This window comes from Gopherus flavomarginatus, chromosome 3 (assembly GCF_025201925.1).
Source record: "Gopherus flavomarginatus isolate rGopFla2 chromosome 3, rGopFla2.mat.asm, whole genome shotgun sequence".
NCBI lineage: Eukaryota > Metazoa > Chordata > Testudines > Testudinidae > Gopherus > Gopherus flavomarginatus.
The window spans coordinates 288,366,606-288,394,216 of NC_066619.1; the positions used below are offsets into that span (position 1 = coordinate 288,366,606).

Sequence of the window (27,611 nt, forward strand, 5' to 3'; positions counted from 1 at the left end):
GGTACCGAGCACGGGGCAGGACAGGCCAGCGCTCCTCCGGGTACCGAGCACGGGGCAGGACAGGCCAGCGCTCCTCCGGGTACCGGGCACGGGGCGGGGCAGGCCAGCGCTCCTCCGGGTACCGGGCACGGGGCGGGGCAGGCCAGCGCTCCTCCGGGTACCGGGCACGGGGCGGGGCAGGCCAGCGCTCCTCCGGGTACCGGGCACGGGGCGGGGCAGGCCAGCGCTCCTCCGGGTACCGGGCACGGGGCGGGGCAGGCCAGCGCTCCTCCGGGTACCGGGCACGGGGCGGGGCAGGCCAGCGCTCCTCCGGGTACCGGGCACGGGGCGGGGCAGGCCAGCGCTCCTCCGGGTACTGGGCACGGCAGGCCAGCGCTCCTCCGGGCACCGGGGACGGGGCGGGACAGGCCAGCGCTCCTCCGGGTACCGGGCACGGGGCGGGACAGGCCAGCGCTCCTCCGGGTACCGGGCACGGGGCGGGGCAGGCCAGCGCTCCTCCGGGTACCGGGCACGGGGCGGGGCAGGCCAGCGCTCCTCCGGGTACCGGGCACGGGGCGGGGCAGGCCAGCGCTCCTCCGGGTACCGGGCACGGGGCGGGGCAGGCCAGCGCTCCTCCGGGTACCGGGCACGGGGCGGGGCAGGCCAGCGCTCCTCCGGGTACCGGGCACGGGGCGGGGCAGGCCAGCGCTCCTCCGGGTACCGGGCACGGGGCGGGGCAGGCCAGCGCTCCTCCGGGTACCGGGCACGGGGCGGGGCAGGCCAGCGCTCCTCCGGGTACCGGGCACGGGGCGGGGCAGGCCAGCGCTCCTCCGGGTACCGGGCACGGGGCGGGGCAGGCCAGCGCTCCTCCGGGTACCGGGCACGGGGCGGGGCAGGCCAGCGCTCCTCCGGGTACCGGGCACGGGGCGGGACAGGCCAGCGCTCCTCCGGGTACCGGGCACGGGGCGGGACAGGCCAGCGCTCCTCCGGGTACCGAGCACGGGGCACGGCAGGCCAGCGCTCCTCCGGGTACCGAGCACGGGGCACGGCAGGCCAGCGCTCCTCCGGGTACCGGGCACGGGGCAGGACAAGCCAGCGCTCCTCCGGGTACCGGGCACGGGGCGGGACAGGCCAGCGCTCCTCCGGGTACCGGGCACGGGGCGGGACAGGCCAGCGCTCCTCCGGGTACCGGGCACGGGGCGGGACAGGCCAGCGCTCCTCCGGGTACCGGGCACGGGGCGGGGCAGGCCAGCGCTCCTCCGGGTACCGGGCACGGGGCGGGGCAGGCCAGCGCTCCTCCGGGTACCGGGCACGGGGCGGGGCAGGCCAGCGCTCCTCCGGGTACCGGGCACGGGGCACGGCAGGCCAGCGCTCCTCCGGGTACCGGGCACGGGGCAGGACAGGCCAGCGCTCCTCCGGGTACCGGGCACGGGGCAGGACAGGCCAGCGCTCCTCCGGGTACCGGGCACGGGGCAGGACAGGCCAGCGCTCCTCCGGGTACCGAGCACGGGGCACGGCAGGCCAGCGCTCCTCCGGGTACCGAGCACGGGGCACGGCAGGCCAGCGCTCCTCCGGGTACCGGGCACGGGGCAGGACAAGCCAGCGCTCCTCCGGGTACCGGGCACGGGGCAGGACAGGCCAGCGCTCCTCCGGGTACCGGGCACGGGGCGGGACAGGCCAGCGCTCCTCCGGGTACCGGGCACGGGGCGGGACAGGCCAGCGCTCCTCCGGGTACCGGGCAGGGCAGGCCAGCACTCCTCCGGGTACCGGGCACGGGGCGGGACAGGCCAGCGCTCCTCCGGGTACCGGGCACGGGGCGGGACAGGCCAGCGCTCCTCCGGGTACCGGGCACGGGGCGGGGCAGGCCAGCGCTCCTCCGGGTACCGGGCACGGGGCGGGGCAGGCCAGCGCTCCTCCGGGTACCGGGCACGGGGCGGGGCAGGCCAGCGCTCCTCCGGGTACCGGGCACGGGGCGGGGCAGGCCAGCGCTCCTCCGGGTACCGGGCACGGGGCGGGGCAGGCCAGCGCTCCTCCGGGTACCGGGCACGGGGCGGGACAGGCCAGCGCTCCTCCGGGTACCGGGCACGGGGCGGGGCAGGCCAGCGCTCCTCCGGGTACCGGGCACGGGGCGGGACAGGCCAGCGCTCCTCCGGGTACCGGGCACGGGGCGGGGCAGGCCAGCGCTCCTCCGGGTACCGGGCACGGGGCGGGGCAGGCCAGCGCTCCTCCGGGTACCGGGCACGAGTCAGGGCAGGGCAGGGCAGGGCAGGCCAGCGCTCCTCTGGGTACCAAGCACGGGGCAGGCTGGGCCCAGCGGAAACTCAGGCATCAGCATCTGTCCTCTCCGACAGCCTCCCACCAACTGAGCCCCAGGGCCGGGCTTTTATACTTCCTGTCCTGCCCCTTGACTTCCAGGGGGCGGGGACAGGTGGGGGTGGCTCCGCCCACTGCCATGCCTGTTCTGGCTTGTCCCTCTCAGGCGTAGCGGGGAGTGAGGCCTCCTTACTACAGGGTCCCATATGAGGAGAGATTAAAGAGGCTAGGCCTCTTCAGCTTGGAAAAGAGGAGACTAAGGGGGGATATGATAGAGGTCTATAAAATCATGAGTGATGTGGAGAAAGTGGATAAGGAAAAGTTATTTACTTATTCCCATAATATCAGAACTAGGGGCCACCAAACAAAATTAATGGGCAGCAGATTTAAAACAAATAAAAGGAAGTCCTTCTTCACACAGCACACAGTCAACCTGTGGAACTCCTTGCCTCAGGAGGTTGTGAAGGCTAAGACTATAACAGGGTTTAAAAGAGAACTGGATAAATTCATGGAGGTTAGGTCTATTAATGGCTATTAGGCAGGATGGGTAAGGAATGGTGTCCCTAGCCCGTTTGTCAGAGAGTGGAGATGGATGGCAGGAGAGAGATCATTTGATGATGTTCTGTTCACTCCCTCTGGGGCACCTGTCATTGGTCACTGTCGGCAGACAGGATGCTGGGCTGGAAGGATGTTTGGTCTGACCCGGTACGGCCAGCCGTATGTTCTTATGTTGTTATGTTCGTGTTACCCGTATTGTTCTGTACAGCCACTGGGCCACACACTTCACCTGGGCCGGTAAGAGCCAGAAAGGCAGCTGGTGACGGGTCTTACAGAGAACAGGCATTGTGTGTCTCTGGGGTGTAAGCTCTGTAACCTGGGCCTCTAGGGTATGTAGGGGGAGGGGCTGTGGCCATGCGGGCATCTGAGGGGGGTGGGTTGGGGTATTTAACAGGGGTGGGTTGGGGGGCCGTAGCCAAGGGGTGGGTTGGGGGGGCATGGCCATAGAGACATTTAATCGGGGGTGGGTTGGGGGGGCCCTGCAGCGTTTGGTGGGAGTTGGTTGAGGCTATTACATTTTCCTTTTGCTCTGTTTGCTGGGGGCAGGAATTTTGGGGCTGGGCGCTGCGATGGGGGGCTAGGCGCCGGGTTGCCAGGTGTTCAGTTTTTGACCAGAACACCTGATTGTAAAGGGACCCTGATGGCTCCGGTCAGCGCCACTGACCAGGCTCTTAAAAGTCCAGTCGGTGGCACATTAGAGCTAAGGCGGGTTCCCTGCCTGCTATGGCTCCGTACGGCTCCCGGGAAGCATCTGACATGTTCCCTCTCTGGCTCCTATATGTAGGGGCAGCCAGGGGCTTCTGTGCACTCTCCCTGCCCCAAGCGCTAGCTCCAGAGCTCCCATTGGCCAGGAACCATGGCCAATGGGAGCTGCAGGGACGATGCCTACGGAAGGGGCAGCGTGCAGAGCCACGCCTCTACATAGGAGCCGGAGAGGGAAACATGCCGCTGCTTCTGGGAGTTGCTTGAGGTAAGCTCCACCTGGAACCTGCACCCCAACCCCCTTCCCCAGGCCTGGTCCGCCTCCTGGTCTCCAAACCCCTCAGTCCCAGCACCGAGCACCCAACTACCTCCCAAACTCCTTATCCCCAGCCCCACCCCGGAGCCCACATACCCAGCCAGAGTCCTCAACAGCCCTCTGTCCCAGCCCTGATCCCCCTCCTGCCATCCAAGCCCCTCAGTCCCAGCCTGGAGCACCCTCCTAATACCCCAAACCCCTCATCCATACCCCAGCCCAGAGCCCTCACCCCTTCCCAACCCCCTGAGCCAGTCCAGTAACAATAACCGAGTGAGTGAGAACGGGGAAAGGGAGCGACAGAGGGAGGGGGAGATGGAGTGAGTGGGGAGTGGGGCCTCAGTGAAGGGGCTGGGCTAGGGCAGCGCCTTGGAGAAAGGGCGGGACAGGGCAAGGATGTTCAGTTTTCTGCAAGTAGAAAGTTAGAAACCCTAGCTGGGCGCCATGGGGGCCTCGGCACTGCGGGGGGGGGGGGGGGGTTGCCAGGTACCCAAGAAGAAGCCCCTCAGACTCCAAGACAAGATCAGGTCCCTGGTACTGAGGTCAAAACAAGACAGGGTGGGAGCCGCGCTGGCCTCTTTTCCTCCCCAGTACCACGTCCAGTGCCACAGCAAGCCCCTCAGACATATACCGGGGAGCAGCCTCAGAGCAAAAGCAGTGGCCAGTTCATTATCTGCACAAATTGGGGCACCCCACCATTTCCCAGTCCGTAGGGCTCCAGGCGAACAGCCCCTACCCGTACCCAATCTGTAGGCTCCGAGTATAACTAACCTGGTCAATGGAAGGACCCGCCCCCTTTCCCAATACATAGGGCTCCGGGTGTAACTAACCTGGTCAATGTAAGTACCCACCCCGTTTCCCAATCGGTAGAGCTCCAGGTGTAATTAACCTGGTTAATGGAAGTACCCGCACCCTTTCCCAATCCGTAGGGCTCCTGGTGTAATTAACCTGGTCAATGGAAGTACCTGCCACCTTTCCCAATCCGTAGGGCTCTCGGTGTAACTAACCTGGTCAATGGAAGTACCTGCCCATTTCCCAATCCGTAGCGCTCCGGGTGTAACTAACCTGGTCAATGGAAGTACCCGCCTCCTTTCCCAATCCGTAGGACTCCGGGTGTAACCAACCGGGTCAATGGAAGTACCCACCCCCTTTCCCAATCCGTAGGGCTCTGGGTGTAACTAACCTGGTCAATGGAAGTACCCGCCCATTTCCCCATCTATAGGGCTCCGGGTGTAAGTAACCGGGTCAATGGAAGTGCCCACCCCGTTTTCCAATCGGTAGGGCTCTTGGTGTAACTAACCTGGTCAATGGAAGTACACGCCCCCTTTCCCAATCTGTAGGGCTCCGAGTGTAACTAACCTGGTCAATTATCAGAGGGGTAGCCGTGTTAATCTGTATCTCTAAAAGCAGCAAAGAATCCTGTGGCACCTTATAGACTAACAGACGTTTTGGAGCATGAGCTTTCGTGGGTGAATACATCTGTGACATGCATCTGACCAAGTGGCTATTCACCCACGAAAGCTCATGCTCCAAAACGTCTGTTAGTCTATAAGGTGCCACAGGATTCTTTGCCTCTTTAACCTGGTCAGTGGAAGTTCGCGCCCCCTCTCCCAATCCGTAGGGCTCTGGGTGTAACTAACCTGGTCAATGGAAGTAACCACCCCGTTTCCCAATCCGTAGGGCTCCGGATGTAACTAACTTGGTCAATAGAAGTACCCGCCCCCTTTCCCAATCCATAGGGCTCCGGGTGTAACTAACCTGGTCAATGGAAGTACCCGCCCCCTTTCCCAATCCGTAGGGCTCCCGGTGTAACTAACCTGGTCAATGGAAGTACCTGCCCCCTTTCCCAATCCGTAGGGCTCCGGGTGTAACTAACCTGGTCAGTGGAAGTTCGTGCCCCCTCTCCCAATCCGTAGGGCTCTGGGTGTAACTAACCTAGTCAATGGAAGTATCCGGCCCCTTTCCCAATCCGTAGGGCTCGGGGTGTAACTAGCCTTGTCAATGGAAGTACCCTCCCCCTTTCCCAATCCGTAGGGCTCTGGGTGTAACTAACCTGGTCAGTGGAAGTACCCGCCCCCTTTCCCAATCCGTAGGTCTCCGGGTCTAACTAACTTGGTCAATGGAAGTACCCGCCCCCTTTCCCAATCCGTAGGTCTCCGGGTCTAACTAACTTGGTCAATGGAAGTATCCGCCCCCTTTCCCAATCCGTAGGGCTCCTGGTCTAACTAACCTGGTCAATGAAAGTACCCGCCCCCTTTCCGAATCCGTAGGGCTCCAGTTGTAACTAACCTGGTCAATGGAAGTACACGCCCCCTTTCCCAATCCGTAGGGCTCCGAGTGTAACTAACCTGGTCAATTATCAGAGGGGTAGCCGTGTTAATCTGTATCTCTAAAAGCAGCAAAGAATCCTGTGGCACCTTATAGACTAACAGACGTTTTGGAGCATGAGCTTTCGTGGGTGAATACATCTGTGACATGCGTCTGACCAAGTGGCTATTCACCCACGAAAGCTCATGCTCCAAAACGTCTGTTAGTCTATAAGGTGCCACAGGATTCTTTGCCGCTTTAACCTGGTCAGTGGAAGTATCCGCCCCCTCTCCCAATCCGTAGGGCTCCTGGTCTAACTAACCTGGTCAATGGAAGTACCCGCCCCCTTTCCCAATCCATAGGTCTCCAGGTGTAACTAACTGGGTCAATGGAAGTGCCCACCCCCTTTCCCAGTCCGTAGTCTCCGGGTGTAACTAACCTGGTCAATGGAAGTACTCGTCCTCTTTCCCAATCCGTACTTCTCTGGGTGTAACTAACTTGGTCAATGGAAGTACCCGCCCCCTTTCCCAATCGGTAGGGCTCTGGGTGTAACTAACCTGGTCAATGGAAGTACCCGCCCCCTTTCCCAATCCCTAGGGCTCCGGGTGTGACTAACCTGGTCAGTGGAAGTACCCACCCCCTTTCCCAATCCGTACGGCTCCGGGTGTAACTAACCTATCAATGGAAGTACCCACCCCCTTTCCCAATCCGTAGGCTCCGGGTGTAACTAGCCTGCTCAGTTGAAGTACCCGCCCCCTTTCCGAATCTGTAGGCTCCGGGTGTAACTAAACTGGTCAATGGAAATACCGCCCCCTTTCCCAATCCGTAGGGCTCTGGGTGTAACTAACCTGCTCAGTTGAAGTACCCGCCCCCTTTCCGAATCTGTAGGCTCCGGGTGTAACTAAACTGGTCAATGGAAGTACCCGCCCCCTTTCCCAATCTGTAGGGCTCCGGGTGTAAGTAACCTGGTCAATGTAGGTCCCCCCCCTCTTTCCCAATCCGTAGGGCTCCAAGTGTAACTAACCGGGTCAATGGAAGTACCCACCCCCTTTCCCAATCCATAGGGCTCCGGGTGTAACTAACCAGGTCAATAGAAGTACCCACCCCCTTTCCCAATCCGTAGGGCTCTCGGTGTAACTAACCTGGTCAATGGAAGTACCCGCCCCCTTTTCCAATCCATAGGGCTCCGGGTGTAACTAACCTGGTCAATGGAAGTACCTGCCCCCTTTCCCAATCCGTAGGGCTCCAGGTGTAACTAGCCCGGTCAATGGAAGTACCCGCCCCCTTTCCGAATCTGTAGGCTCCAGGTGTAAGTAACCTGGTCAATGGAAGTACCCACCCCCTTTCCCAATCCGTAGGGCTCTCAGTGTAACTAACCTGGTCAATGGAAGTACCCGCCCTGTTTCCCAATCTGTAGCGCTCCGGGTGTAACTAACCTGGTCAATGGAAGTACCCGCCTCCTTTCCCAATCCATACGGCTCTGGGTGTAACTAACCTGGTCAGTGGAAGTACCCGCCCATTTCCCAATCCATAGGGCTCCGAGTGTAAGTAACGGTTTCAATGGAAGTACCCACCCTGTTTTCCAATCCGTAGGGCTCTTGGTGTAACTAACCTGGTCACTTGAAGTACCCGCCCCCTTTCCCAATCCGTAGGGCTCCAGGTGTAACTAACCTGGTCAATTATCAGAGGGGTAGCTGTGTTAATCTGGATCTATAAAAGCAGCAAAGAATCCTTTGGCACCTTATAGACTAACAGACATTTTGCAGCATGAGCTTTCATGGGTGAATAGCCACTTGGTCAGATGCATGTCACAGATGTATTCACCCACGAGAGCTCATGCTCCAAAACATCTTTTAGTCTATAAGGTGCCACAGGATTCTTTGCTGCTTTAACCTGGTCAATGGAAGTACCCACCCTGTTTTCCAGTCTGTAGGCTCTGGGTGTAACTAACCTGGTCAATGGAAGTACCCGCCCCCTTTCCCATTCCGTAGGGCTCCGGGTGTAAATAACCTGGTCAATGGAAGTACCCGCCCCCTTTCCCAATCCGTACGGCTCCAGGTGTAACTAACCTGTTCAATGGAAGTACCCGCCCCCTTTCCCAATCCGTACAGCTCCAGGTGTACACTGCTTCTGTGGGTCTGCAGGACCTTTCACCAGAGGAAGAGACTTGCACAGTAATATCCGTATCCTCTATTTATCAAGAATTACGAAGCAAAATACACATGCTGAGCACCCAGTGCGATAATCCCCAGTCCTCATCTCGCAGGCGGCCTTTCCCTGGTGGCCAGGCAAGGTCGGCCTCGTCTGGGTCCTGGTTGCTGCGCATCAGTTGTTCAGAGGATTTTTAGCAGCTCGATCCTATGCTTTCTTCGGGGTGAGTTCTTCTTCCTCCAGGTCTTTCCTTCCTCTTCTTCTTCTCTTCCCAGCTGGTCTCCTTGTTGGCCCTAGTTTCTGTAGTGAAACTTGAGTCCTGCTTAGCTCGACCTTAACCAGTCATTGTACTGCAATGTCTCTAACCAATCCTGACATATTGTAAAACGGGCCTGACTTGCACCCAGCAAAATGAATTATGCAACAGAGAGAAGCAATCGAACCTGGCAGAAACCAGTAGAGGAATGGGGCCGTACAGAAATGAGGGTTTCACACCCAGAACTGTTGAGAAATGGTCTCTTGACAGGACACCATCAAACTAAGTTTTCTTCAACCATCTTAAGCTCTGTTTCTGTATCTGGTGCTAGTGGGGGCCATTAGGATGGGGTCTCCTTACCAGCCTGATGTTACATTGTTTTAATGTCATGTAGATGGAATGTGACTTCCTGCTTCTCAGCTAATGGCTGCTGCTCGGCTGCTCTTTCAATCTGGCTGCAGACAAGAGCCTGATCCTTCCAAGTTCATGGCACTGTCAGCTCCTGACGTGCTCATAGCAGCCAGGGACCTTTTCACCCTACTGGTGCCAGGATCCGCAGAGGGTCAAGACTTAGCACTGCCGGTGCCACTGAGTAGCAGGGAGAAAGCACCAGAACCTCACCCGCTGCCACGGCCATTGTCCAGCCCATTGTCAGCCTTGAGTTCACCACAGTGACCCTCTCTGGCGCCGAGCGACACGGCACCGCCCTGGTCTCTGCACCACAGCTCGGTGTCTTCGTTGGACTCCAAGATGGGCTCGTATTCCCCTCCTTGCTATTCTCCGGACCGGTCCTATCCTGCCCCGGTGCCTCCTGGCATTTAGCCACTAGGTCCATGGGGATCCCACCCCTTTTGGTGCCCATGGGGTTTTCCCCCACTACGGGGTGTCCCCTCCAGGCACTTGTACTCCATGGTCTCGGAGGTCAGCATAGGTGCCGACACTGTGGGTGCTCCAGGGCTGGAGCACCCACGGGGAAAAATTGGTGGGTGCTCTGCACCCACCAGCAGCTCCCTGCCCCAGCTCACCTCCACCTCTGCTCTGCCTCCTCCCCTGAGAACGCTGCTTTTTCCCCCGTCTCTCCCAGCGCTTCCTGCCATGAAACAGCTGTTTTGCGGCAGCAAGCGCTGGGAGGGAGAGGGGAGGAAGGGGAACATGATGCACTCAGGGGATGAGGTGGGGCAGGGGTGGGGATTTAGGGAAGGAGTCCAATGGGGCAGGGAGGGGGAGGAGTTGGGGCGCAGACTTTGGGGAAGGGGTTGGAATGGGGGCAGGGCAGGGGTGGAGTCGGGGGCGTCGGGGGGCGTGAGCACCCACTGGTGCCGGGAAAAGTTGGTGCCTACACGTCAGGGTGCCCCTAGCACCGTGCATTGGGGCTACAGATCCGGACTCCGGTACTGACATGGCACTGAGCCTTGGGAGGAGCCCAGCAGCCTCCTGCAGGAACCAGTGGAGGCTCCCCAGCTTGTTTCAGCCTCCTCATCCTGCTCTCCGGATGAGGCATTAGTAACACCAGGCGGCTTCCCACCACAGGGCTTACCAGCACTCTTTGAAGCAAGCAGCCTCAGACGTGGTCAGGGAGGCAGCACATGGTCTCCTGGACATTTGGTTGCCAGCAGGCCCCTCTAGGATGGCCCTACTGCTAATTGAAGCCGTCATGGACCAGACCAGGCCCTGTGGCAGACCACTGCCTCCCTCCTGCTGACAGCAAAGCACACAGAGCGCAAGTATCTTATACCAGCCCCGGGATATGGATCCGTCATTTTTCCCCCTTCCCCAAGATCCCTGCCAGCGAAAGGGCTCGCCAGAGACAGACAGCTCCTATGCCCAAGGCAAAGGACCCAAGGAGATTGGACCTGTTCGGATTGAAGGCTTATTCTACAGGGGCTTTCAGCTCCACCCAGCGAACCAGCAAGCCTTGCTGGGTTGTTGTGATGTTCATAGACTCTAGGACTGGAAGGGACCTCGAGAGGTCATCGAGTCCAGTCACCTGCACTCATGGCAGGACCAAATACTGTCTAGACCATCCCTGATAGACATTTATCTAACCTACTCTTAAATATCTCCAGAGATGGAGATTCCACAACCTCCCTAGGCAATCTATTCCAGTGTTTAACCACCCTGACAGTTAGGAACTTTTTCCTAATGTCCAACCTAAACCTCTCTTGCTGCCGTTTAAGCCCATTGCTTCTTGTTCTATCCTTAGAGGCTAAAGTGACAAAGTTTTCTCCCTCCTCCTGATGACACCCTTTTAGATACCTGAAAACTGCTATCATGTCCCCTCTCAGTCTTCTCTTTTCCAAACTAAACAAACCCAATTTTCTCAGCCTCCTTCCTAGGTCATGTTCTCAAGACTTTTAGTCATTCTTGTTGCTCTTCTCTGGACCATCTCCAATTTTTCCACATCTTTCTTGAAATGCGGTGCCCAGAGCTGGACGCAATACTCCAGTTGAGGCCTAACCAGCGCAGAGTAGAGCGGAAACATGACTTCTCGTGTCTTGCTCACAATATACCTGTTAATGTATGTTACTATATGGGAGCCTAGGTTAAAATTGAAGGACCTTCTCACACAGGACTCCAGACAGGAGTTTTCCTCCCTGGTCGAGGAAGAGAAAACCGTGGTTTATGCCTCCCTGCAGGTGGCCTTGGACGCAGCTAACTCTGTGGCCCGATCAACAGCCACAGCGGTAACAGTGCACCGGAGCTCCTGGCTGCAGCCTCAGGGCTCCCTCACGAGGTGCCACAGACGATTCAGGACCTTCCGTTTGAGGGATCTGCACTCTTCTCAGAGCAAACAGATGCCAGGCTCACGGCCTCAAGGACTTGAAAGCAACTTTGAAATCCTTGGGACTTTATGCACCGGCAGGGCCAAGGAAGCAGCACAGGCCACAGCAGAGGGGCTGTTCATTCTGTCAGCCACCTAGGCAGGACCAGCCCAGGAGAAAGAATGACGGATTCAGGCACAGACCTTCTCCCCCAACCACCTTGTAAGTCCCGCTCATTCAGGATCATCAAAGCACTCATTTTGACAAGATGCTCGAGGTCAGCGTTCCAGTCCCCCTGCATCGGATCTAGCTACCCCCTTGTTCTCCTACGACATCTTACACTTCCTGGATGCCTGGACCCAGATCACGTCAGACTGCTGGGTTCTCAGCACAGTAAAACTGGGTTACACCATCCAATTCCTGTCCCCCCACCCCTTCCAGCTCCATCCCTCTTCAGGAACTGTTCTCACAAGCATCTGTTAGAACAAGAAGCCCAATTACTCCTTCAAGTGGGACCCGTGGAAGGGGTTCCAGTTCAAGTGAGAGGAAAGGGTTTCTATTTCTGTTACTTCCTAATTACGAAAGCCAAGGTGGGTCTCAGACCCAGTTTAGACCCGCACTGTCTCAACTGGTATCTCAAGAACTTTAAGTTCTGCATGGTCTCCTTGGCTCCATCATCCCCTCGCTGATCCTGGGGACTGGTGTGCCGCCCTTGGTCTAAAAGAGGATTATTTCCACATCTCGATTTTTCATGGCCACAGACATCTCCTAAAATTTGTAGTGAGCTAAGGCCATTACCAGCCACACTGCGAGTTTTCACCATGGCAGTGGTAGAAATATTTCTCAGAAAAAAGGGAGTCCACTTCTTTCCATATCTCAATGGCTAGTCAAAGACCACTCCAGAGCTCAGGTGGAAGCCGACATCCATCTCATCCAGTTGACGAAATTTCAATACCTTGGGCCTCCTGCTGAATGTAAGAAGTCCACCCGGAGGATAGAGATTCATCGTGGCAGTTCTCAATTCAGTGCAAGTGAGAGTTACAGTTCCGGAAGACCAGTTCCACTCAGTGACAGCCATGATAAGGTCCCTTCGAGCTCATCCAATCACAGCCACACGGAAGTGTCGGAGCCTCGTGCGCCAGATGGTGTCATGCACATAAGTAGCGCAACATGCGTGACTATGTCTCAGACCTCTCCCAGCCTAGCTAGCCATGGTCTATTCCCCCTTTCACCATCACCTGGACTCGGTGCGCACAATTCCAACCCAGGATCTCAGCTCGCTGACATGTGGCTGGATAGCCACATGGTATGTGCAGGGGGACCCTTCTCAAGAACTCAGCCGTCTCTGTCCCTAGCAACTGACGCATCAGCAGGATAGGGTGAGGGACATCTTCCAATGGTGAGGGACTCCCTGGGCCTTGTAGACCTATTTACCACCTGTGACAACAGGAAATGTCATCAGCTCTGCTCCCTGCGAGGTCACAGCCCGGGGTCCTGTCGCCATGGCCAAGATGCCTGTACTGCACATTTCCTCCTCCCCTGCTGATTCACAAGGTCTGGGGCCAGCACTGCAGCTTCTAACTGAAACATGCCGAGGCCTCAGAGGTGGCACATGTAGGGCTGGTATGCGCTGAAACGTGGGGTCGACCTCGGGGGTTGTGACCCACCCCCCAGCAGTGCAGTTCCGCCAGCCTGGCCTAATACGGACAGTGCTTCCCTCGGTCCACTGCCCCGTCTTGGGGAGGTGGCTGGATACACCAGCAGCACAAGTGTTTATGCTGAAGCACTGCCATTGGGCCCTTGTAGTGTCCTGAGTGCAGATGGGCCCTACATGTCCCGGTAAAACATCCCTCGTCCCCTGTGAGCTGCCAGGGCTGGGAGCCACAAAGAGCTGAGTCCTCCCCCAGTACCTATAGGGCCTGTGCACCCAGGTGCAGCTGAGCTGGGGGGGTGAGGAGCTGCTTGCTCCAACGTGGGGGATGCCAGGGACGCACTAGGCTCAGCTGCCCCAGAGGGGGGCTGGGCCTGGCATGTGCAGGGAACAGTCGCTGGGGCTGAGGGAGCCTCTGCCTACGAAATTCTCTAGCCAGGCTCGGGCCAGTGGAGTAGCCAGGGTACAGAGAGCGGAGCCCTGTCGGGGATGCCCAGGGCTCCCCCCAAAGGCAGAAGGCAAAAAGGGAGAAAGGCAGAAAGGCAGGAAGGGAACTGCCTTCAGTTCAGCTGCCCTCTGCCAGGCTGGGAAGGGAGGTGGAGACATGGGGCTGAGGTGGGTCTTTGGGTTATGACAAGTGTGGGGTGATGTACGGTGTCATGGGGCTCGGGCAGAATCCCTGCAGGGAGAAGGGATTGAGGGGGGCAAAGAGGGTGTGCATCTGTGGGACAGGGACCATGGGGGTACGAACTGTGGAGGAGAGACGTGTGTATCTGTGGGGTGAGGGTTGTGGGGAGGATGGTACTGTGGGGAGGGGCTGTGAGGTAGGTATGGGGGGAGGGCTCTGTATCTGTGGGGCAGGGGGTATTGTACTGTGGGAGAGGAGCTATAGAGTAGGTATTGTGGGGGAGGGGGCTCCGTATCTGTGGGTTGGGGGCCAGGGGAGATACAATGAAATTCGATACTGTATTATACTGTTCCACCACTAGGCAGTGCTGTGTGTAACACCCTTGATTTAAACGCCGCTCAGCACCCTGGGGAGGCTGCAGGTTGTGCTGCACCCGCTGAGGGCACAAGTTCTGTGCCCAGCCTGGCCCTGGTATAGACAGGATGGAGGGACAGTACTGTGAGGGGAGGGTGCCCTGTCTCTATCGGGCAGGGCCATGGAATATGCATGGGGGCTGTGTATATCTCTGAGGGCAGGGCTGTGGGGGATATGTTACCATAGGCAAAATTGGAGGATTGGGCCAAAAGAAACCTGATGAGGTTCAACAAGGACAAGTGCAGAGTCCTGCACTTAGGACAGAAGAATCCCATGCACTGCTACAGACTAGGGACTGAGTGACTAGGTGGCAGTTCTGCAGAAAAGGACCTAGGGATTACAGCATACGAGAAGCTGGATATGAGTCAACAATGTGCCCTTGTTACCAAGAAGGCTAACGGCATTTTGAGCTGTATAAGTAGGGGCATTGCCAGCAGATTGAGGGATGTGATCATTCCCCTCTATTCGACATTAGTGAGGCCTCATCTGGAGTACTGTGTCCAGTTTTGGGCCCCACACTACAAGAAGGATGTGGAAAAATTGGAAAGAGTCCAGCGGAGGGCCACAAAAATGATTAAGAACGTAAGAACGGCCGTACCGGGTCAAACCAAAGGTCCATCTAGCTCGGTATCTGTCTACTGACAGTGGCCAATGCTAGGTGCCCCAGAGGGAGTGAACCTAACAGGCAATGATGAAGTGATCTCTCTCCTGCCGTCCATCTCCATCCTCTGACAGACAGAGGCTAGGGACACCATTCCTTACCCATCCTGGCTAATAGCCATTTATGGACTTAACCACCATGAATTTATCCAGTTCTCTTTTAAACACTGTTATAGTGCTAGCCTTCACAACCTCCTCAGGCAAGGAGTTCCACAAGTTAACTGTGCGCTGCGTAAAGAAGAACTTCCTTTTATTTGTTTTAAACCTGCTGCCCATTAATTTCATTTGGTGACCCCTAGTTCTTGTATTATGGGAACAAGTAAATAACTTTTCCTTATCCACTTTCTCCACATCACTCATGATTTTATAGACCTCTATCGTATCCCCACTTAGTTTCCTCTTTTCCAAGCTGAAGAGTACTAACCTCTTTAATCTTTCCTCATATGGGACCCTCTCCAAACCCCTAATCATTTTAGTTGCCCTTTTCTGAAACTTTTCTAGTGCCAGTATATCTTCTTTGAGGTGAGGAGACCACATCTGTACACTGTATTCGAGATGTGGGTGTACCATTGATTTATATAAGGGCAATAATATATTCTCTGTCTTATTCTCTATCCCCTTTTTAATGATTCCTAACATCCTCTTTGATTTTTTGACTGCCTCTGCACACTGCGTGGACATCTTGAGAGAACTGTCCACGATGACACCAAGATCTTTTTCCTGATTAGTTGTAGCTAAATTAGACCCCATCATATTGTATGTATAGTTGAGGTTATTTTTTCCAATGTGCATTACTTTACATTTATCCACACGAAATTTCATTTGCCATTTTGTTGCCAATCACTTAGTTTTGTGAGATCATTTTGAAGTTCTTCACAATCTGCTTTGGTCTTAACTATCCTGAGCAGTTTAGTTTCATCTGCAAACTTTGCCACCTCACTGTTTAACCCTTTCTCCAGATCATTTATGAATAAATTGAATAGGATTGGTCCTAGGACTGACCCTAGGGGAACACCACTAGTTACCCCTCTCCATTCTGAGAATTTACCATTAATTCCTACCCTTTGTTCCCTCTCTTTTAACCAGTTCTCAGTCCATGAAAAGACCTTCCCTTTTATCCCATGACAGCTTAATTTACGTAAGAGCCTTTGGTGAGGGACCTTGTCAAAGGCTTTCTGGAAATCTAAGTACACTATGTCCACTGGATCCCCCTTGTCCACATGTTTGCTGACCCCTTCAAAGAACTCTAATAGATTAGTAAAACACAATTTCCCTTTACAGAAAGCATGTTGACTATTGCTCAACAGTTTGTGTTTTTCTATGTGTCTGACAATTTTATTCTTAACTATTGTTTCTACTAATTTTCCCGGTACTGACGTTAGACTTACCGGTCTGTAATTGCTGGGATCACCTCTAGAGCCCTTTTTAAATATTGGCGTTACATTAGCTAACTTCCAGTCATTGGGTACCGAAGCCGATTTAAAGGACAGGTTACAAACCTTAGTTAGCAGTTCTGCAACTTCACATCTGAGTTCTTTCAGAACTCTTGGGTGAATGCCATCTGGTCCCGGTGACTTGTTAATGTTGAGTTTATCAATTAAATTCCAAAATCTCCTCTAGTGACACTTCAGTCTGTGACAGTTCCTCAGATTTGTCACCTACAAAAGCCGGCTCAGGTTTGGGAATCTCCCTAACATCCTCAGCCGTGAAGACTGAAGCAAAGAATCCATTTAGTTTCTCCACAATGATTTTATCGTCTTTAAGTCCTCCTTTTGTATCTCGATTGTCCAGGGGCCTCACTGTTTGTTTAGCAGGCTTCCTGCTTCTGATGTACTTAAAAAACATTTTGTTATTACCTTTGGAGTTTTTGGCTAGCCATTCTTCAAACTCCTCTTTGGCTTTTCTTATTATACTCTTACACTTAATTTGTCAGTGTTTATGCTCCTTTCTATTTGCCTCACTAGGATTTGACTTCCACCTTTTAAAGGAAGTCTTTTTATCTCTCACTGCTTCTTTTATATGGTTGTTAAGCCACAGTGGCTCTTTTATAGTTCTTTTACTGTTTTTCTTAATTTCGGGTATACACTGACGTTGGGTCTCTATTATGGTGTCTAAAAAGTGCCCATGCAGCTTGCAGGGATTTCACTTTAGTCACTGTACCTTTTAACTTCTGTTTAATTAACCCCCTCATTTTTGAATAGTTCCCCCTTTTGAAATTAAATGCCACAGTGTTGGGCTGTTGAGATGTTCTTCCCACCACAGGGATGTTGAATGCTATTGTATTATGGTCACTATTTCCAAGCGGTCCTGCTATAGTTACCTCTTGGACCAGTTCCTGCGCTCCACTCAGGATTAAATCTAGAGTTGCCTCTCCCTTTGTAGGTTCCCGTACCAGCAGCTCCATGAAGCAATCATTTAAAGTATTGAGAAATTTTATCTCTGCATTTCGTCCTGAAGTGAAATGTTCCCAGTCAATATGAGGATAATTGGAATCCCCCACTCTTATTGGGTTCTTAATTTTGATAGCCTCTCTAATTTCCCTTAGCATTTCATCATCACTATTACTGTCCTGGTCAGGTGGTCGATAATAGATCCCTAATGTTATATTTTTATTAGAGCATGAAATTTCTATCCATAGCGATTCTGTGGAACATGTGGATTCGCTTAAGATTTTTACTTCATTTGAATCTACATTTTCTTTCACATATAGTGCCACTCCCCCCTCGCATGACCTGTTCTGTCCTTCCGATATATTTTGTACCCCGGAATGATTGTGTCCCATTGATTGCTCTGGGGCTGGAGCACATGACTTACGAGGAGAGGCTGAGGGAACTGGGATTGTTTAGTCTGTAGAAGAGAAGAATGAGGGGGGATTTGATAGCTCCTTTCAACTGCCTGAAAAGGGGTTCCAAAGAGGATGGAGCTCGGCTGTTCTCAGTGGTAGCAGATGACAGAACAAGGAGTAATGGTCTCAAGTTGCAGTCGGGGAGGTTTAGGTTGGATATTAGGAAACACTATTCTTCAAGTGCTTGCTCATATCGATTCCAATTAGGTGTGTGCGCATGCCGCGTGCATGCTCGTCGGAAGATTTTTACCCTAGCAACACTCGGTGGGTCGGCTGGGCGCCCCCTGGAGTGGCACCGCTATAGCGCCGGATATATACCCCTGTCGACCCAACGGCCCTTCAGTTCCTTCTTACCGCCCGTGATGGTCGTTGGAACTGTGGAGCGCGGCTTAGCTGATCTCCACATCCCTAGCTACTCGTAGTTCTTTGCTCTTTACTGTGTTTATAGTTCGAGTTCTTGTAGTTATAGTTAGTATTAGTTGTTGTCTTTATAGTTAGTGTACATAGTTTAAGGGGGGATCGGGGATTAGCCCCTTTCCTCCACCCTGGTGCGGGCCCATGCCCAAGGCACCGGGATTCAAACCGTGCTCGGCATGCCAAAAGCTGATGCCAATAGGGGATCCCCATGACTCCTGCCTCAAGTGCCTAGGGGAATCCCGCCTTGCTGATAAGTGCTGCATCTGCAAGTTGTTTAAACCAAGGACGAAGAAGGAGCAGGACTTCCGACTGAAACAGCTTCTCATGGAGTCGGCACTTAGTCCTGCAGCGTCGGCACCGAGCGCCCAACAGACTTCTTCGGTAAGGAGCACCCCTTTCGGCCCCGGAGCGCTCCGGTACCGAGAAGGAGTCCCGACACCGACCCTAACCGGCACCGACATCTGCTCGGCACCGCTCCCTGTCCCTGAGACCTGGGAAGCAACATAGTGCTTCAACTTCTGCTCCACGGAAGGAGCGCTCTTCCAACACGGTTCGTCCGGCACCGTCATCTGCTGCAGCACCATCGACTGTGGCACCACAGATGGCGCCTCTGCCAAGCTCAGCACTGTCGATTCCGGTCCCACAAGGTCCGTCGAGTCCGGTCCCTGACAGCTCCCCGGCTCCTGCTGTGGTTGAGCTTGCCCTCCCTTCTACGCCGGAGACCTTCTCTATGGTAAGGGAGCTCATTGCTGTGACGGAGCCGATACGTTCTCAACCCCGGCACCGCTGGTGTGGGTTGTTCAATCTATCAGCAAGCCGGCCCTGGTAAGGCCTCCTTCCGTCGGTCCACCAGAGAGACGTCATTCCAGATCACGGTCTTGCAGACACTCTCGATCACGTCATTCCCACTCCCAGCACCGCTCGCAGTCCCGGCACCGCTCTCCATCGCGGTACTGGTGGCACTCGCGGCGACATTCAACATCTCGTTCACCAGGCAGGTACTCCTGGTACTGATCCGGCTCTCGGCACCAATCTCGGTACCGTGTATCCCACAGTCGCTCCAGATGAAGGGACTTGAGGTCCCGGTTGACCTCCCAGCACCAGTACGGTAGAAGGTCCTGGTCTTGCTCGCGGTACCGCCATAGCTCCCAGTACCGCTCCTCGGTACCGCCCAGGGATCGAGCGTCAAGAACAGTGGCGCCCTCCCAGGGTCTTTCGGCACCACTGTGGCCTTCAAGACACACATCGGTATCGTCTCAGGCTGGTAGTGCATCCTACCATCAGGAGCGTGACTCTGATGTTCCCAGCCAATATCCGGAGAGACAAAGCCACGAACAAGGGCCTCATCACTAGTCCTTCTGGACACCACGGGCATACCACCAGGCCCAAGGTGCCCCATCAGTGGCTCAATGGTCGGCCCCGTCAGAATACCGGGTACCAGAGGCAACAGTGAGCCACCCTCCCCCTGCGGGCACGGACAAGGCTCCAATTCCATCTGCAGTCACCGAGGTTCCACCTGATGCAGATGACGCCCCTCAAGTACACGATCCACCTCAGGACCCGTTGGTCCTGGGTCTCTCCTCCTCCTCCTCACCTGATGAGGCGGTAGCAGGAACATCCTCCTCAGGCCCTCCGCCAATCGATCTGAGGGCCCATCAAGACCTCTTGAGGCGAGTGGCTCAGAATATGAACTTGCAGGTGGAGAAGGTCACTGAAATAGAGGACCCGGTTGTGGACATCTTATCGGCTGATGCACCTACCAGAGTGGCTCTCCCGTTCATCCGCACTATACAATCTAATGCGGACACCATTTGGCAATCCCCAGCTTCAATTCCTCCTACAGCAAGGGGAGTAGAGAGGAAATATATGGTCCCCTCTGTCACGGAGTCACCGGGCGATGCTCTGGAACTGCTCCCCACCAAGCCAGTCAGGACTTTGGGGAGCCTCCTCTCCCTTGGAGCAGACTTGTTCAGGGCAAGAAGCTCACACGTCTTCACCTCATGGGTCTCTCCTTGGAGCATTCAGCATCCTCTGCCCCTCCATGTGCTTCCCACAGCGAGCCCGCCCCAGTGGGGTCCTGGGGGGGCCACAGGGTCCTGCACCCCCACTTTGCAGTCAGACGTGACTCTCAGCCAGCCAGTAATACAGAGGTTTATTCCATGACAGGAACAGGGTCTAAAACAGAGCTTGTAGGTACAGCGAACCGGACCCCTCGGCTGGGTCCATTCTGGGGGGCAGTGATCCAGACCCCCATGTCTGCACTTCACTCCTCGACCCCAGCCAGCTCCAGACTAACAACCCCCCCCAGCCCCTCCTCTCTGCTCAGCTCCTTTCCTGGGACACGAGGTCACCTGATCCCTTTGTCTCCAACACCTTCAGTTGGCACCTTTGCAGAGGAGGGGCCCAGGCCATCAGTTGCTAGGAGACAGAGTGTCAGGCATTTAGGTGCATTGGCCCTTTGCTCTGCCAGACACTTAAGAACTGCCATGGGGACACTGAGGCACCAACACAGTATTCAGAGAAAACATTAAGAACATTCCTAGTTCATCACACCCTCAAAGGGGTACGAATATCTCTACACTCACCCACCTCCCTGCTTTCTGGTTGTCCAATCGGTGAACGAACGGGAACGTCATGGCCAGCAAGCATCAGCTCCTAAGGCGAAGGAGGCTAGATGCATGGACCTCCTAGGCCGCAAAATATACTCGGCTGGGGGCCTCCAACTTAGAGTGGCAAACCAACAAGCCCTCCTAAGTGAGTATAACTTTAATACGTGGGTGTTCGTGGGGAAGTTTACGGAGCTTCTTCCCCAGGAGTCCCATCCAGAGTTTACGGCCCTACTTGAAGAGGGTAAAAAGGTAGCAAGAACCTCCCTCCAGGCCTCTCTGGATGCAGCAGACTCGGCTGCCAGAACTCTGGCATCTGGAGTGACGATGAGGCGTATCTCCTGGCTCCAGGCTTCAGGCCTTCCCCCTGAATTGCAGCAGACCATTCAGGACTTACCCTTCGAGGGCCAGGTCCTTCTCTTAGACAAAACCGACCCCAAGTTGCAAAATCTGTAGGACAATTGTGTCATAATGCGCTCGCTGGGTATGCATGTGCCAGTGACCCAACGCAGGACCTTCCAGCCCCAGCCACACCGCCCTTACAACCATCCTAGGCCGCGTCAGGACGCTACCAGAAGGCATGGCAGGGGGAATTGGCGGAGGCAGTCGGGCCCTCAAGGAATCCAAAGTCAAGTGCCTCCTAAACCACCAACGGGGCCCAAGCAAAGCTTTTGATGGGACGCCCGAGAACGGCCCACCAGTTACCCTACCGGATCCTTCTCCCTCCTTTTTCAACCGCCTCTCCCATTTCCTCCCTGCCTGGTCCCAGCTAACCTCAGATCGTTGGGTCCTCCGCACGGTGGAAGTGGGATACCACCTCCAGTTTGTTTCAACCCCCCCCTCCACCCGTCCCTCTTCAGGGACCCCTCTCATGAGGAATTCCTCTTACAAGAGGTCCAGGCGCTCCTAAAACTGGGAGCCATAGAGGAGGTGCCAAAAGACATGAGGGGCAAGGGGTTCTATTCCTGCTACTTCTTAATCCCCAAGGCAAAGGGAGGTCTACGACCGATCTTAGACCTGCGAGAACTGAACAAATTCATGATAAAGCTGAAGTTCTGCATGGTATCCCTGGGGACCATCATCCCATCCTTGGATCCGGGAGACTGGTATGCCGCCCTCGATATGAAGGATGCGTATTTCCACATCGCCATTTATCCACCACACAGACAGTACCTCCATTTTGTGGTCAACCACCAACACTTTCATTTCACGGTACTTCCCTTTGGCCTTTCTACAGCTCCAAGGGTCTTCACCAGATGCATGACTGTAGTAGCCGCCTCCCTCCGGTGTCGTCGAGTACACGTCTACCCATATCTCGATGATTGGCTCATTCGAGGAACTTCCCAGTCACAAGTATCGCAGCACCTGTGCATCGTCAGAGACCTCTTCGGGAGCCTAGGCCTCATGATCAACACAGAAAAGTCTACTCTGACACCCACGCAGAGAATAGACTTCATTGGAGCGGTTCTGGACTCCAATCTGGCCAGAGCCTGCCTCCCCCAGTCTCGTTTTCAAACAATGGCTTCAATAATCCGAAGTCTTCAATCCTTTCCGACAATGTCTGTGCGCACCTGCCTCGGCCTAGTAGGTCACATGGCCTCCTGCACCTTCATGATCAAGTACGCAAGGCTACGTCTCCGTCCCTTCCAAACCTGGCTTGCTTCAATATACCGTCCACACAGAGACGGTCTGGATTCGGTGCTCACTATCCCCAGGAAGGTTCTCGTCTAACCACTTGGTGGTTAGACCCCTCTCTGGTCTGCGCAGGGATGCCATTCCACCCACCGCAACCCTCGGTGGCCCTAACCACAGACGCATCATCTCTGGGTTGGGGTGCCCACCTCAGGAGCCTTCACACTCAAGGCCTCTGATGGCCCCAAAAGCTGGCCTTGCACATTAATGTGAGGGAGCTGAGAGCAGTCCGTCTAGCATGCCAGGGGTTTTGGGACCATTTCCAAGGCCGTTGTGTATCAGTGTTCATGGACAACATAATGGCCATGTTTTACATAAACAAGCAGGGCGGAGCATGCTCCTCCCTCCTTTGTCAAGAAGCCATCCGCCTCTGGGACTTTTGCATAGCCCACTCTGTCGATTTGGTAGCGTCTTTTCTCCCAGGAGTCCAGAACACTCTGGCAGATCACCTCAGCAGGTCCTTCCTGTCTACAAGTGGTCGATTTGTCCGGACGTTATCCATTCTGTTTTCCGGAGGTGGGGTTTTCTGAGAGAACAGCAAATGCCTGGTGTTCTGCTCCTTCCAAGGACACTCCCCGGGCTCCCTCTCAGACGCATTCCTGATCCTGTGGAAGAGGCACCTACTTTATGCCTTCCCGCCGTTTCCACTCGTCCACAGAGTCCTACTCAAGCTCCGCAGGGACAGAGCCCACCTGATCCTCATTGCTCCAGCGTGGCTGAGGCAGCACTGGTACACCCTGTTGTTCGACCTATCAGTGGCAGACCCGATTCCCCTGCCACTCTGGCCGGACCTCATAACACAGGACTTCGCCAGCCTTCACCGTCCGGACCTGCAATCCCTTCATCTCACAGCATGGCTGCTGTGTGGCTGAGCCAGTCTGAGTTACGTTGCTCTGCCTCGTACAACGGGTGCTCATGGGCAGTAGGAAGCCTTCCACTAGGATGACATATCTCGCCAAGTGGAAGCGTTTCTCCTGCTGGTGCGCTCAGAGTAACTTAGTCCCCGGACAGGTATCTGTCCCTACTGTCCTGGATTACCTATGGTCCCTGAAAGAGCAGGGCCTGGCGGTCTCTTCTATAAGGTGCATCTGGCAGCTATTTCCGCCTTCCACCCGGGGGAAAGTGGCCGTTCAATCTTTTCTCACCCCATAGTTTCCAGGTTCCTTAAGAGATTGGAACGGTTGTACCCTCAAGTCAGACTCCCGACCCCTACCTGGGATCTAAACCTGGTGCTAGCCAAGCTTATGGGTGCCCCTTTTGAGCTTCTAGCCACCTGCTCGCTGCTGTACCTCTCCTAGAAGACAACCTTCCTTGTCGCTATCACCTCGGCAAGATGAGTATCGGAGCTTCGGGCTTTGACAACGGATCCCCCGTATATGGTATTCCACAAGGACAATGTACAGCTGCGACCACACCCCTCTTTCCTCCCTAAGGTGGTGTCCGCTTTTCATGTAAGTCATGACATCTTTTTCCCAGTCTTTTTCCCGAGGCCACACTCATCGCGTCGGGAACAACAACTACATACCTTGAATGTCTGCAGGGCTCTCGCCTTTTATATCGAGAGAACCAAACCCTTCCGGCATTCGCCTCCGCTCTTTGTAGCGGTGGCAGACTGGATGAAAGGCATGCCAGTTTGTTCCCAATGAATTTCATCTTGGGTGACATCCTGCATCCGAACATGCTATGAATTGGCTCACATTCCGGCTAGCCACCTCACCGCCCATTCTACTCGGGCACAAGCCTCATCTGCTGCTTTCCTGGCCCATGTCTCCATCCAGGAAATATGTCGCGCTGCTACCTGGTCATCGATTCACACCTTTGCCTCACATTATGCATTGGTTCAGCAATCCAGAGACGATGCAGCATTTGTCTCTGCAGTCTTGCATTCTGCGACATCTCACTCCGACCCCACTGCCTAGGTAAGGCTTGGGAATCACCTAACTGGAATGGATATGAGCAATCATTCGAAGAAGAAAAGACGGTTACCCACCTTTGTAACTGTTGTTCTTCGAGATGTGTTGCTCATATCCATTCCAAACCCGCCCTCCTTCCCCACTGTCGGAGTAGCGAGCAAGAAGGAACTGAGGAGCGGTCGGGTCGGCTGGGGTATATATCCAGTGCCATAGCGGCACCACTCCAGGGGGCAACCCTGCTGACCCGCCGAATGTTGCTAGGGTAAAAATCTTCCGATGCACGTGCACGCGGCGCGCGCACTCCTAACCGGAATGGATATGAGCAACACATCTCAAAGAACAACAGTTACAAAGGTGAGTAACCGTCTTTTTCACTAGGAGGGCTATGAAGCACTGGAATGGGTTCCCTAGGGAGGTGGTGGAATTTCCTTCCTTAGAGGTTTTTAAGGTGAGGCTTGACAAAGCCCTGGCTGGGATGATTTAGTTGGGAATTGGTCCTGCTTTGAGCAGGGGGTTGGACTAGATGCCTCCTGAGGTCCCTTCCAGCCCCGATATTCTCTGATTCTGTGATAGGGGAATTGGTAGCCTGATATCCAGGAGGAGGTGCCAGGAACATGGTTTAAGGGGATTTGCAGTGACAGGGTGACAAAGTGGGGAAATTTTGTAATCTTTTTATGATGCCTGGATGTGCCTCAGTTTCCCCCAGACCTTGCACAGCTCCTGAGCGAGGTGGGGGGGGAGAGGGGTTCAGTTTGCTCTCAGGACAGGCCAAGAGTAAGAAACCACTGAGAGCACCAGGGGGTCAGAGAGTCAATGGCAGTGCCAGTGACTCCGGGTCTCCTGCCTCGCAGCCAGGAGCTGAGCAGAGACCCCAGCTGAGAACAAAGGCCTGGGGCAGGAGTGGGTAAGTGGGGAGCTAAGTGTGGGCGGGGGCTAAGCGAGGGTGGGAGGGGGTAAGTGGGGGGCTCAGCATGGGTGGGAGGGCTAAGTGAGGGTGTGAGGGGGTAAGTGGGGGGCTCAGCATGGGCAGAGGGCTAAGCATGGGTGGAAGGTGGTAAGTGGAGGGCTCAGTGTGGGGGGATAAATGGGGAGCTCAGTGTGGGCAGGGGAGTAAATGGGGGGCTCAGCATGGGGGGGCTAAGCAAGGGTGGGAGGGGGTTAGTAGGGGGCTCAGCGTGGGCGGGGGGCTACACGAAGGTGGGAGGGTGTAAGTGGGGGGCTCAGGGTGGGGGGGCACGTAGGGGGACTCAGCATGGGTGGGGGAGCTAAGCGAGGGTGGGAAGGGGTAAGTGGGGGGCTCAGCATGGGTTGGGGGGCTAAGCGAGGGTGGGAGGTAGTAAGTGGAAGGCTCAGTGTGGGGGGGCACGTAGGGGGACTCAGCATGGGTGGGGGGCTAAGCGAGGGTGGGAAGGGGTAAGTGGGGGGCTCAGCATGGGGGAGCTAAGCAAGGGTGGGAGGGGGTTAGTAGGGGGCTCAGCGTGGGCGGGGGGCTACACGAGGGTGGGAGGGTGTAAGTGGGGGGCTCAGTGTGGGGGGCTCAGCGTGGGCAGGGTGGCTAAGCGAGGGTGGGAGGGGGTAAGTGGGGGACTCAGCATGGGTGGGGGGGGCTAAGCGAGGGTGGGAGGTAGTAAGTGGAAGGCTCAGTGTGGGGGGGCACGTAGGGGGGCTCAGCGTGGGCGGGGGGGCTAAACGAGGGTGGGAGGGGGTAAGTGGGGGGCTCAGCGTGGGCGGGGGGCTACACGAGGGTGGGAGGGTGTAAGTGGGGGGCTCAGCATGGGTGTGGGGGGCTAAGCAAGGGTGGGAGGGGGTAAGTGGGGGGCTCAGCGTGGGGGAGTAAGTAGGGGGCTCAGCCCAGGCTCTCTGACCTGAGGACTGACGGGGTCAGAGCCAGCCTGGCAATGGAGTCCCAGCTGGTGAATTGCTCCGGGCTGCCCAGGCTGGACACTGCAGTACCCGCTCTGTCTCTGCGCTGACCCAGGGGCTGCCCACGCTGGGGGCAGGTGACTTATGCACCCGGCTCTGTTTGGGGAACGCAGCTGGGGGCACGAGTCGCTGCGGCATGGAGGCACCTCTGCCCAGGGCCTCTCTCAGCTGCCTGGCTGGGCAGAGCTCTCGGGGGGCAGCAGGAGGGCTGCTGGCACCCAGAGGCTGAGTCTAGGTGCCAGGGAGGCTGCAGGGCCTGCCCCGAAGGGAGAGCGGGACCCTTGCGGGGATGCCCCACTGAAGGGTTCCACCAAGGGACTGTTGTAAAGCTGGGGTGTGGCAAAGACCTTGTGGATCAGGGACGGGTGGGGGGAAGTGGCTGCGGACAGGGTGTGGAGGGGGGGACAGGGCTGCATGCGCACATGAGGGCCCACCCAGGAGGCGGACGTGCTCGCTGTGTGTGTGTGTGTGTGTGTGTGTGTGTGTGTGTGTGTGTGCAGGTGGGAGGTTCTCTCTTTTGGGGGGCGAGGGATGGGCATGCCATTGCATGGTGGGTGCATGCCTGTATGGGTGATGCAGGTGTGGGTATGAGGGGGGGTTGCCTTTATGGGCTGCTCTGAGTGTGGGTCACAGAGGGGCCAGAGCAGACAGCAGACCAGCCAGACAGCTGCCCCCTCGCCTGGGGGCTCGGCTTTGTAACACCCCTCACAGTGGGGCCTCTTCTGGTGCCCGATGGGGCTTTCCGGCTCCTCTCCAGCCTCTGACAGGCAGGCTGCTGGCTCCAGTTCCTCACAGCCCAGCTGTTCAGAGCTCCTCCGCCCGCTTCCCTGAGCCAGGGGCACAGCCCTTCACTCACGGAAATCCCGCCAGACATGCCTCCCTCTGGTCTTGTCCACCCGTCTGACCAATCAGTAATCACGAGTCGAATCCCCAAACTCCTGAGCTGCAGCCAAACACCAACGCTGGCCAGTCCTTTACCTGCTCCTGGCGGCACCTTCTCCACCTGTTCTCAGCCCCTGCAGAGATTAGACATGGATTTTTAAAAGACACTGTACCCTATACAGCTCCCGCTGTAATCCCAGGGCTCCAGGAGCTGGGGCTTGGAGAAGAACCCCAGCCAGCATGAGACTCGCCAGACACCTGCGTGGTTTGGTAACCTGAGAGCCCGAACCTCTGCAGCAGCCTTCCTGCCCCGCTGCACATAGCGTCCCACTCACGTGCAGGGCAAAGGGCGCAACCGACCAGCCGCTCACTGCCCTTGTCGCTCTCCCTGCAGGGAGTTCCTCCGAGCCATCAACCAGTTTGCTGACACCTTGACCCAGATGTTCCTGAGCAGCAGCAGCTTGGAACTGCAGGTGAGCAGAGGGGCTGGGAGGGCCGCAGGCTTTGCCCAGTGCTGAGCAGGGCCTGTGAGAGCTGAGGCTGCAGGGGGTCATAAGGCCTTTGCCAGCAGTTCTGCTAATGCTTTACCTGGGGCTGCTCAAATGAAGCCTGTGACAAGGGGTGAGGGAGCATTTCTGG

General features: G+C 56.0%; 1 protein-coding gene across 2 annotated transcripts in view; it reads left to right on the forward strand.

The window, feature by feature from the left end:
• The window catches only part of LOC127047633 (dedicator of cytokinesis protein 2-like), a 408,420-nt gene that overhangs the window by 308,179 nt on the left and 72,630 nt on the right, over window positions 1-27,611 (forward strand). For both annotated transcript variants that reach the window (XM_050946070.1, XM_050946071.1), the window contains exon 31: window positions 27,367-27,445. In XM_050946070.1, coding sequence (XP_050802027.1) covers window positions 27,367-27,445 — 79 coding nt within the window. The remainder of the gene's footprint in view (window positions 1-27,366; window positions 27,446-27,611) is intronic.